Genomic DNA, 12,817 nt, shown 5'->3' with positions numbered 1-12,817 from the left:
ATATTTCTACATCACTTTGCTGCCTGGCTACCTTATTTCATTTCCTCATACACCCCTGCCCTCATTCTTGGCGACTTCAACCTCCCTGTTGATAATCCCATTGCCTCCTCTGCAAAACAACTTCTGCAACTCACTTCCTCTTTCGGCCTGTTTCAATAGACTGACTCTCCCACTCACAAAGATGGTCACTTCCTTGATCTGATTTTCAGCTATCGATGCACTATCTCGAACTTCACAAACTCCCCTTTTCCTCTTTCGGACCATCATCTTCTCACTTGTAACATCACATCCCCTCCCTACAACTCTCCCTCCTTCTACCCCTCAGACCAAACTTCACAGAAGCATCAAGTCATTAGATCAGAAACAGCTTGCTAGCTCTCTCAAACCTCTCCTCTCTTCCATCCCCTCATTTTCCTGCCCTGATGAATTTATCTGCCACTATAACTCCACCCTTACGTTGGTCCTTGACAATCTGGCCCCACCTACCATAGCTCAGAAATCACTCCTCTGACACGGTACCTACGCAGATGTTCCCATACTGCTGAGCGACACTGGAAAAAATCTCAGAGTTTTACTGACTTTCTTCACTACAAGTTCATCTTGAACTCTTACTATTCTGCTATTAATCTATATAAGCAACATTACTTTGCCAGTCTTATCTCTACTCTTTCTTCAAACCCAAAACATCTGTTCTCCACGTTCAATACTCTTCTCCACCCACCACCAACTCCTACTACAACTTCACTCTCAGCTCAAGATTTTGCCAACTACTTCAATAACAAAATAGACTCCATCAGAAATGAAATCAGCTCTCAACATGCTACCAGTCTCAAACCCCCTCAAAACCTCACTATCATCTAAAACCTACATAGAAGCTTCTCGAAAAGCTAGTATATGTACGTCTATCCCTTTTTCTTACACTAAACTCCATCCTTGACCCACTGCAATCTGGATTTCGCACCCACCACTCCACTGAGACAGCCATTGTTAAGGTTACCAACAACCTACTTACAGCAAAATCCAAAGGCCACTTCTCTCTGATTATCCTCCTTGATCTGTCTGCAGCCTTTGATACTGTCAAACACCCTCTTTTGCTCCAAACCCTCCTATCCTTCGGCATTTGCGACACATCTCCCTCGTGGTTCTCTTCCTATCTGTCTAACAGTACCTTTAGTGTAGCCTTCTCTGGGGCATCCTCAGCCCCATTACCACTTTCTGTTGGGGTATTGCAGGGCTCTGTCCTTGGTCCCCTTCTCTTCTCAATCTACACATCATCTTTAGGTTCCTTAATAAAGTCCCATGGGTTTCAATACCATTTGTATGCCAATGACACCCAAATCTACCTCTCTGCACCAGACCTATCTTCTTCCTTGCAAACCCGTGTCACTAACTGTTTTTTTCATATATCATCTTGGATGTCCTCTCACTACCTTAAGCTGAATTTCTCCAAAACTGAGCTCCTTATTTTCCCCCCTTTTTCACACTTGACTCAGATCTTTCTTTCACTCCTTACATTCAGTCCTTGGCTAAAGCCTGCTGCTTCCACCTTAAAAACATCTCTAAAATTAGACATTTCATTTTACAAGACACAACTAAGATTCAAATCCACTCTCTCATCCTTTCCCACCTCGATTACTGTAACTCCATCCTCTCTGGTCTCTCTAGCTGCCACCTAGCTGCCCCCTACATCTCAGACCTTGTCTCCAGATACTCTCCCTCCCGACCCTTTGCTTTGCCCACGATCTCCTACTTCCCTTCTCTCTTGTTCCCTTCTCACATTCCCGTTTACAAGACTTCTCCAGACTGGCTCCCATCTTGTGGAACTCTCTGCCTCACTCCACAAGACTCTTCCCTAGTTTTGAAAACTTTAAGTGCTCCCTAAAGACTGCACTATTCAGGGATGCATACAACCTACACTAACCTTTTCTAACTCCACTGCTATCCCCTTTAACCCCTTAGCATGTAAGCCTACGAGCCCAGCTGTTTGTAGATTACCCGCATAAGAGACGATTACAACAGTGCAACTCTTGGCAGGGATCTCTACCCATTTGACCCCTATAAATGTTACCTTGTATACCGCCTATGTTTATAGCGCTGCAGAATCTTTTGGCGCTCTACAAATACCTGATAATAATAATAATAACATATAATGTTAAACCATTCAATCACTTGTCATGTACCATATCACTTCAAAACACTTTTTATATATATTTTTTCAATAATAATAATAATGCTCAAGGGCAACACATAACCCACAATTTTTTATATTAACTGTGTTTAGTGCAGCTAAAGAGATGTATTTAGGGCACACTAAAGAGATGTTGACTGTGCTACACATTCTCTAGTAATTCAGTTTTACCATGGACTCATAATATAAGATTGTGCGCTTATCTTAGCTGAGGCCCGCATCCTGCGCTATCAATAGCGCTCCACTTGTAATCTAGGCCAGAATGTATCAATTTAATTTCTAATATTGAATTTTAACAATGAAATATTAAATATAATGTAATACACAAATATAACATTTGAATATTGATTCATATAGCTTTACACTATGGGGTAGATTTATTATATGGCGGACGGACATGATTCGCTGTGAAATGCTTGTGCAATGCCGCCCATTGCACATTTGCAGCCAATCGGCCGCTGTCAGGGGGTGTCAATCATCCCGATCGTATCTGATCGGGCTTATTGAAGTCCGCCACCTAAAAGGTGGCGGACAAGTTGAGAAGCACGGTCTTATTATTTTTGTAACCAGATTGGAACGCTGGCATTTAAAACACCCATACGAAAAAATTACAGGTTGAATAACAATAATTAACCATTCCTAAATTGATAAAACCATGGGCTAGATTACAAATGGAGCGCTAATTTATTACGTATGCAGGCGCAAGATGAATAACCAGCCATTACAAGTGGTCAGACTTTTAGTTAATTTTTTTTTTAAAAGCCCCAATTGGCCCCAAAATACAGTTTAGTAATCTTTATTAAAAAATCAAATGTTAGCATCTTTATTTTTTAATAAAGTAACTGCACAAAGTAGTTATAAAGGGCTAAAGTTGGCGGGTGTGAGGTGTTAGAAAAAAAACGGCACTGAAAAGTGCCTTTACATTGCAGTCTATGGGAACTTTGTGTTCCCTGTAAATATATATGTATATGCTTTTATACATATATATTTATGTATATACACATATTAACACATCAATACATATGTATATAATCATATACATATATATTTATATTTGCTGCCCATCAAAGGGCGACTTACCACCTTCACTGCGCTAGTTCTCACTGTCTTACGGCATGAGAACAAGGTTCCCATTGGAGCCTATACAAGCGAGCTCTCGTTCACTGGTATTACAAAGTGGAGCACAAATATCGCTTTAGCGAAAGCAATATTTTGTGCTTCACTTGTAATCTGACCCCATATAAGCTAATGGTAAAGACATTCTTTAAGAAATGTATGCTATAATATTTTAGTGAGAGCAAATAACATGAAACCAGTTTTATGGACAATATACATTACTATTCATGTTTTTCTCAGCTTGATTTAAGAAATATATAATGAAGAATACGCACACATATATTAGTATAATCTCTATAGCCCAAACTCTTTATTAACACAACATGTAACAATAACAATGTATGTCCATGTTGGGCCTGATTCTCACAAAAGACGCTAAAACATTCCAGACCAGTTCCATACTATACTGTGTAAAGTGGTGGTAGCTACAAGTATCTACATTAAAGTCTATGGAGATGTTTTATGCTACCAGTTTACAACAGCAATGAAAACTAGGTCAATGTATTTATTTTTACTTATTTTTAATTTTATGGTTCCTTGCTAGATTAATTATTACCAAATGATGTTGTTATAAAGGGGTCTATCTATCAAGCTCCATAACCTGTCCGCCTGCTCTGAGCAGGCGGACTGACATCGCCGGAAATCAACCCGATCGAGTACGATCGGGTTGATTGACACCCCCCTGCTGGCGGCTGATTGGCCGCGACTCTTCAGGGGGCGGTGTTGCACCAGCAGCTCTTGTGAGCTGCTGGTGCAATGCTGAATACGGAGAGCGTATTGCTCTCCCTATTCAGCGAGGTCTGGCGGACCTGATCCGTACTGTCGGATCAGGTCCGCCAGACCTTGTTAAAAAGAGGCCAAAGTGTTTAAATAGTGTCATAAGGTAATAAACCTTAAAAATAGCCGTAACTAACAATTTATTTATAATCAAAATTGGTCACTATTTAATTTTGCTCTTGTAAATAATTGTGCCTCTGGTACATTGTGCTACTTGTATATCCCAATTTAAATGTGGACTTTATCTAGAGTGGTTTAGTATGTATTTTAGATCTTTCTGTGCTAGATAGATAGATAATGGATGGAGATAGATCATATATAGATAGATAGATAGATAGATAGATAGATAGATAGATAGATGAAAGACATAGGTAGATGATAGATAGATAGATAATGGATGGAGTTAGATGATGATAGATAGATAGATGATAGACAGATATATAGATAATGGATGGTGATTGAAAGATAGATAGATAGACCCCCTAAAAGTCCTGGTAATTTAAAAACAGTAAAATGTAGTGTAAAGCAACTCCTTTATTTTTACCTTTGCTCAGTACAGGTGTGCAATTTGCTGCCAAAGTGTCCTGTGCAGATCAGCACTTTGGACAGCTCCCTCACTTTTCATTTTATTTCCTTTTGTGCTATCAATTGTGCTAAATTACTCTGCACCCATTCTCAGTCCTACATGTACTTTTTATATATTAAAACATTCTATTAAATATTTTTTTACTAAACTAAATAAAATGCACATTTAACTTTCAGCTCCTTCTGCAGCCAGTAATTTTTTTTTTATGTTATATTTTCTGCAAACATTTATAGGTAGGGGCTCAGGACAATATTATGAAAATAGATCTCTACTTCCATGTAATTAAATCGTGACCTCTTTAGATGGGAAGAAATCCCTGAACCTACTGGGATATGTGCAATCACCCATGGTGTGAGATACGCGTGCGCCAATCAGATGGCTACAGAATATATATTAGGAAGCCTCCATGTTGCACAATCTCAGCACCTTCAATTCTCACAATATCTGCAAGACTGAAAAGAACATAAAGCTTTATTGTTTTGTAAACGGCTACGTCTATAAGCAAAAATATCACAAATTAGTGCAGCGCAATCATCTGTATGAGAGATATTGAAGACCCAGATACAAAAGACAAAGATATTATGCATTTTGATATATACTTACCGAAACCCAGCATGGAACATATACATTCGGGGACCCCCAGCACTGGCATATTTTGGGGTTGTAAAAATATTCTCTTTCTTCAGGGAGACATAGCTGATGAGGGATAAGATGAGAAGAGCAACGCTTAACATTACCAAACCCAGCACACTAGCCACCCGGACCATCTTGCAAATTCTCATCCCTAAGGGAATCAGTTCAATGCAACATTAGAAATAGGATGATGAGCTATTAACAACTGAGTTTAAAAGATGAAATAATAATAAGGTAATCCACATAAAGCGAGGTAGAGTCACAGCAAGGAAGATTTAAAAATAAAATGGAGGGTTGAGCTGCAGAGTGGAAATGGCAGCTGGTTGCGTTAGTGAAACGTCTCTGCTCATTTGCCCCCTCATTGTGCACACTGAGCTTCCAGTTGTTATACAGACTCCTAGATAAATGTGATTGGAATAGTGTTACAGCTCAATATGGGCACACAATTTCATTAGGTAAGAGAATATGCAAGAAACAACTGAGTGAGAAAGGGAAAGGAAAGTGAAAAGCTAATGTCATAGCAAATTCTGTATCCCCCAGCAGATCCTGTATTGCTCTTTCTCATGAAACAACATTCAGTTTCAGACCCCTCCCTCTGCCACTGCCTCTCTCCCTTTTGTTTCCTTAAGGTGGAATAGTCTTGGTTAGATCACATGCAAGAAAAAGCCAAATCTAACTTATTTAATATAGAGAACCAAAGTGGATTGGAGTTTAAATGTGTAACCTGATATAATACAGAGAAAAGCTATGTGGTGTGCAGATGTTTACAATAATACAGATGTTTACTACTAGCTGAAACATGAATATGGGATTAGCTAACTCACGGCCAGATTACGAGTTTTGGTTTATGAGCGGCTCGGTAATAACTTGCAAGTTGTTTCCACCTCTCACCTTTAATAACGCTGCTATTACAGGTTTGCAAAAACTCGGCGTTAGCAGGCAATATGGCAGCGTTGAGCTCCATACCGCACACAAATACCAGCGCTGCTTTGAGCTGGTTTTACGTGCTCGTGCACGATTTCCCCATAGACATCAATGGGGAGAGTCGGCTAAAAAAAAGCCTTACATCTGCAATAAAGGAGCGTACAGCTCCGTAACGCAGCCCCATTGATTCCTATGGGGAAAGAAAATGTATGTTTACTCCTAACACCCTAACATAAACCCTGAGTCTAAACACCCCTAATCTGCCACCCCCGACATCACCTACATTACACTTATTAACCCCAATCTGTCGCCCCCGACATTGCCGCCACCTACCTACACTTATTAACCCCTAATCTGCCACCCCCAATGTCGCCGCCATCTACATACATTTAATAACCCCTAATCTGCTGCCCCCAACGTTGCCGCCACTTACATACATTTATTAACCCCTAATCTGCTGCCGCCACTATACTAAAGGTATTAACCCCTAAACCTCTGGCCTCCAACATCACTAACACTAAATATATATATTAACCCCTAAACCTAAGTCTAACCCTAACCCTAACACCCCTAACTTTAACATAATTAAAATAAATCTAAATAAAAATTACTATCATTAACTAAATAATTCCTATTTAAAACTAAATACCTATAAAATAAACCCTAAGCTTGCTACAATATAACTAATAGTTATATTGTATCTAGCTTAGGTTTTATTTTTATTTCACAGCTAAGTTTGTATTTATTTTAACTAGGTAGACTACTTAGTAAATAGTTATTAACTATTTACTAACTATCTAGTTAAAATAAATACAAATTTACCTGCAAAATAAAACCTAACCTGCCTCACACTAACACTTAACATTACACTAAAATTAAATACATTACATTAATTAAATACAATTAACTAAACTACAAAAAAAATAAACACTAAATTACACAAAATAAAAAAGAAATGATCAAATATTTAAACTAACTACACCTAATCTAATAGCCCTATCAAAATAAAAAAGCCCCTCCCCCAAAATAGAAAAAACCCTAGCCTACACTAAACTGCCAATGGCCCTCAAAAGGGCCTTTTGAGGGGCATTGCCCCAAAGAAATCAGCTCTTTTACCTGTAAGAAAAAAATACAAACAACCCCCCAACAGTAAAACCCATCACCCACACAACCAAAAAAAACCTAAGCTCCCCATTGCCCTGAAAAGGGCATTTGGATGGGCATTGCCCTTAAAAGGGCATTTAGCTCTTTTTCTGTGCCCAAACCCTAATCTAAAAATAAAATCCACCCAATAAACCCTTAATAAAACCTAACACTAACCCCCGAAGATCCATTTGCAGTTTTTGAAGACCGGACATCCATCCTCAACGAAGCCAGGAGAAATCTTCATCCAAGCGGCAAGAAGTACTCAACGAAGCCGGGAGAAGTCTTCATCAGGCATGTTATTTTCTAAATTGCATTGATTGGTAAGGTATATATTAGGGCTATGATCAGTATGTTTTATATGCCCGATGAAACAGCGTTGGTGCTGAGAAATTCGTTGCATTTAAATAAGGAGGGTCACTTTATGCCCACCTTATGGTTCCTGATTTTATTGTTTTAAATAAATTTTATTTTTAACCAACATTGGAACCTTTGCTGAGTACCATATTTTTACCACCTTCCAATCATCACCTCTGGGACCGGTTCTGCTCATTGTGGTGGTCTCTGTGGGTCATTTGTTACTTGCCTGAGTCCTGAGTACTGTGGAGCTTCTCCTGTTGGCAATCCATACCAGTTCTAGGATATTAGAGCCAAAGTGTTCCTGTATGCACGGTGGAGAGTCCAGCAAGCTGGGTTGCTGTTGATTACCCAGTATGCGCCTAATAGCACTGTCTGAGTGCTCCACTAAAATGTGAGTACCCTGTTGTGGGTGAATATAAGCTGTTTTACCTGCTAAACTGGTACACACAAGCGCCTCTCTTTTTCTCCCGATCTTCTCTGAAGACTCGTGGTAGCAGCGGTAGTGAAAAAGCAGCGTTATGAGGCTTTTTCACTCATAACACAAAACTCGTAATCTAGCCGTCAGAGGGTAATTATCTAACCTTTCAATAGTATTCTTTTCTTTCAGGTTGGATCACACTATTTTACAGAAAAGTACTTTTTGTGTTTAATTCAAATATCTTAAAAATAGTCTTTTCTATGGGACTTCCATAGCGCTGATATTACGAGTCTGTCCTGGGAGGCCAAAAAGTGAGCGGTACACCCTCTCCTGTCAAGAGTACTACCGCATTTAAAAGTCAGTAGTTATGAGTTTTACACTACAACGCTGTAGCATAAAACTCATAACTAAAGTGCTAAAAAGTACACTAACACCCATAAACCACCTATTAACCCTAAACCGAGGCCCTTCCACATCGCAAATACTAAAATAAAAATTTTAACCCCTAATCTGCCGCTCCGGACACCGCCGCCACCTACATTATATTTATGAACCCCTAATCTGCTGCCCCCAACATCGCCGACAGCTACAGGTGAAACTCGAAAAATTTGAATATCGTGCAAAAGTTAATTCATTTCACTAATGCAACTTAAAAGGTGAAACTAATATATGAGATAGACTCATTACATGTAAAGCAAAGCTGTGATTTGTCATAATTGTGATGATTATGGCTTACAGCTCATAAAAAACCCAAATCCACAATCTCAGAAAATTAGAATATTGTGAAAAGGTGCAATATTCTAGGCTCAAAATGACCCACTCTAATCAGCTAATTAAGCCATAACACCTGCAAAGGGTTCCTGAGCCTGTAAATGATCTCTTAGTCTGGTTCAGTAGGAATCACAATCATGGGAAAGACTGCTGACCTGACAGTTGTGCAGGAAACCATTGACACCCTCCATAAGGAGGGAAAGCCTCAAAAGGTAATTGCAGAAGAAGTTGGATGTTCCCAAAGTGCTGTATCAAAGCACATTAATAGAAAGTTATGTGGAAGGGAAAAGTGTGGAAGAAAAAGGTTCACAAGCAGCAGGGATGACCGCAGCCTGGAGAGGATTGTCAGGAAAAGGCCATTCAAAAGTGTTGGAGACTTTCACAAGGAGTGGACTGAGGCTGGAGTCAGTGCATCAAGAGCCACCACACACAGACGGATCCTGGACATGGGCTTAAAATGTCGTATTCCTCTTGTCAAGCCACTCCTGAACAACAAACAACGTCAGAAGTGTCTTACCTGGGCTAAAGAAAAACAGACCTGGTCTGTTGCTCAGTGGTCCAAAGTCCTCTTTTCTGATGAGAGCAAATTTTGCATCTCATTTGGAAACCAAGGATCCAGAATATGGAGGAAGAATGGAGAGGCACACACTGCAAGATGCTTGAAGTCCAGTGTAAGGTTTCCAAGACGCTTCTGACATTGTTTGTTGTTTAGGAGTGGCTTGACAAGAGGAATACGACATTTGAAGCCCATGTCCAGGATCCATCTGTGTGTGGTGGCTCTTGATGCACTGACTCCAGCCTCAGTCCACTCCTTTTGAAAGTCCCCAACACTTTTGAATGGCCTTTTCCTGACAATCCTCTCCAGGCTGCAGTCATCCCTGCTGCTTGTGCACCTTTTTCTTTCACACTTTTCCCTTCCACATAACTTTTTATTAATAATGTGCTTTGATACAGCACTTTGGGAACATCTAACTTATTTAGCAATTACCTTTTGAGGCTTTCCCTCCTTATGGAGGGTGTCAATGATGGTTTTCTGCACAACTGTCAGGTCAGCAGTCTTTCCCATGATTGTGATTCCTACTGAACCAGACTGAGAGACCATTTACAGGCTCAGGAACCCTTTGCAGGTGTTATGACTTAATTAGCTGATTAGAGTGGGACACTTTGAGTCTAGAATATTGCACCTTTTCACAATATTCTAATTTTCTGAGATTGTAGATTTGGGGTTTTCATGAGCTGTAAGCCACAATCATCATAATTATGACAAATCACGGCTTGAACTACCTTGCTTTGCATGTAATGAGTCTATCTCATATATTAGTTTCACCTTTTAAGTTGCAGTAGTGAAATAAATGAACTTTTGCATGATATTCTAATTTTTTGAGTTTCACCTGTACATTATATATATTAACCCCTAATCTGCCACCCCAATGTCGCCGACACCTACCTACACTTATTAACCCCTAATCTGCCGCCCCCAACATCGCCGCCACTATAATAAACATATTAACCCCTAAACGGCCCCACTCCTGCCTCGTAAACATTAGTTAAATATTATTAAATATTATTAACCCCTAATCTGCCGTCCCTAACATCGCCGCCACCTACCTACATTTATTAACCCCTAATCAGCCGCCCCCAACTTCGCCGCCACTATATTAAAGTTATTAGCCCCTAAACCTAAGTCTAACCCTAAACCTAACACCCACTAACTTAAATATAATTTAAATAAGTCTACATAAAATTACTATCAATAACTAAATTATTTCTATTTAAAACCAAATACCTATAAAATAAACCCTAAGCTAGCTACAATATAACTAATAGTTACATTTATTTTTATTTTACAGGCAAGTTTGTATTTATTTTAACTAGGTACAATAGTTATTAAATAGTTATTAATTATTTAATAACTGCCTAGCTAAAATAAATACAAATTTACCTGTAAAATAAAACCTAACCTAAGTTACAATAACACTACAATTAAATAAATTAACTAAATTAAATACAATTACCTAAATTAAATTAAATTAGCTAAAGTACAAAAAAGCACTAAATTACTGAAAATAATAAACAAATTACAGAAATTTAAACTAATTACACCTAATCTAATAGCCCTATTAAAATAAAAAAGTCCGGTACAGGTTGCTCCTCTACGCTCCTGGGAGGATTTCTTCCCCGGCTTTGAGCGGTTTGCCCGGCCTGACTTTAAAGATGTATCTAAATGGAACAACAGGGTCGTAAGCAACCTGCTCTACTATCAAACGAACTACCTGCTGATGGGTGTGGCTATTATCTCCCTGGTGGGATTTTTAAGTCCACTTAACATGGTGCTCGGTGCCACTGTTGTGATTCTTATCTTCCTGGGCTTCATATGGACCTCGCATAACAAGGATTTTGTGCGCAAATTTAAGAAGCAGTACCCCACCGTGTTCATTCTCTCCATTCTGTTATCCAGCTACTTTGTCATTTCAATGTTTGGTGGTGTGATGGTTTTTGTATTTGGAATCACTTTTCCGATGTTGTTAATGTTTATTCATGCTTCTCTGAGGCATGTAAAGAACAAACTGGAAAATAAGATTGAAGGAATTGGTCTGAAGAAAACTCCTATGGGAATTGTCCTTGATGCCCTGGAACAGCAGGAAGAAAACTTTGCTAAAATTGCCGGCCTAATCACCAAAGGGAAGGAGTAAAGATGGCCTCTTACAAGCCACAGCCCCACTCTGCTGCTGACCTACTGACGTGTTTCATTCACTTAACTGGCAACAGATGTCTGCCATGTTTTTTCCGATTATTTGGACAGCCAATTTGAAGAAATGCTTTTACATTGTTCTGTAAAATTATAATATTCCAAGTAGTTGTGGGTCTACTATTGTTGGAACTGCATGAACAGTGGCCACTGACAATGGGAATTTGGTAATACTGAATTGTCCCTAATTCTGACTTATTTTGCAGGTCAGCCAGCTACAACTCAACGTAACTCCCTAAATTCTGTAATTAAAGTTTTAGGAGTACTGTGCATGTAAACATAGTATTCTGAGTATTATTATTTTACCATATGAAGTGTTTATTGGTTACACAATGTTTAGCCTGATTTAGTTTAGAAAACAGACGCAGATTGGACACTTGGCTTGCTTTAGTTTAGAGAACAGACGCAGATGGGACACTTGACTTGCTTTAGTTTAGAGAACAGATGCAGGCGGGACACTTGGCTTGCTTTAGTTTAGAGAACAGACGCAGGCGGGACACTTGGCTTGCTTTAGTTTAGAGAACAGATGCAGGCGGGACACTTGGCTTGCTTTAGTTTAGAGAACAGATGCAGATGGGACACTTGACTTGCTTTAGTTTAGAGAACAGATGCAGGCGGGACACTTGGCTTGCTTTAGTTTAGAGAACAGACGCAGGCGGGACACTTGGCTTGCTTTAGTTTGGAGAACAGATGCAGACGGGACACTTGGCTTGCTTTAGTTTAGAGAACAGATGGAAACCTTGATTTGCTTTAGTTTAGAGAACAGACAAAGACTGGACACTTGGCTTGCTTTAGTTTAGAGAACAGACGCAGATGGGACACTTGGCTTGCTTTAGTTTAGAGAACAGACGCACACGGGGCACTTGGCTTGCTTTAGTTTAGAGAACAGATGGAACACTTGGCTTGCTTTAGTTTAGAGAACAGATGCAGGCGGGACACTTGGCTTGCTTTAGTTTAGAGAACAGACGCAGATGGGACACTTGACTTGCTTTAGTTTAGAGAACAGATGCAGGCGGGACACTTGGCTTGCTTTAGTTTAGAGAACAGACGCAGGCGGGACACTTGGCTTGCTTTAGTTTGGAGAACAGATGCAGACGGGACACTTGGCTTGCTTTAGTTTAGAGAACAGATGGAAACCTTGATTTGCTTTAG

General features: G+C 39.5%; 2 protein-coding genes across 2 annotated transcripts in view; one reads left to right on the top strand and one right to left on the bottom strand.

The window, feature by feature from the left end:
* The window catches only part of ST8SIA3 (ST8 alpha-N-acetyl-neuraminide alpha-2,8-sialyltransferase 3), a 34,148-nt gene extending 28,661 nt beyond the window's left edge, over positions 1 to 5,487 (bottom strand). Inside the window, exon 1 of the mRNA XM_053700411.1 lies at positions 5,271 to 5,487. Coding sequence (XP_053556386.1) covers positions 5,271 to 5,449 — 179 coding nt within the window. The 5' untranslated portion in view covers positions 5,450 to 5,487. The remainder of the gene's footprint in view (positions 1 to 5,270) is intronic.
* A 125-nt stretch (positions 5,488 to 5,612) lies between these two features.
* On the top strand, positions 5,613 to 11,829 carry LOC128646860 (PRA1 family protein 3-like). Its single transcript, XM_053699663.1, has 2 exons — positions 5,613 to 5,627; positions 11,061 to 11,829. The coding sequence occupies exons 1-2, from the start codon at positions 5,613 to 5,615 to the stop codon at positions 11,607 to 11,609; spliced, it is 564 nt and encodes a 187-aa protein (XP_053555638.1). The 3' UTR covers positions 11,610 to 11,829.
* Positions 11,830 to 12,817: the final 988 nt, after the last annotated feature.

The sequence above is a fragment of the Bombina bombina genome, chromosome 2, assembly GCF_027579735.1.
Source record: "Bombina bombina isolate aBomBom1 chromosome 2, aBomBom1.pri, whole genome shotgun sequence".
Lineage (NCBI taxonomy): Eukaryota > Metazoa > Chordata > Amphibia > Anura > Bombinatoridae > Bombina > Bombina bombina.
This window is presented reverse-complemented; position numbering and strand designations above follow the sequence as displayed.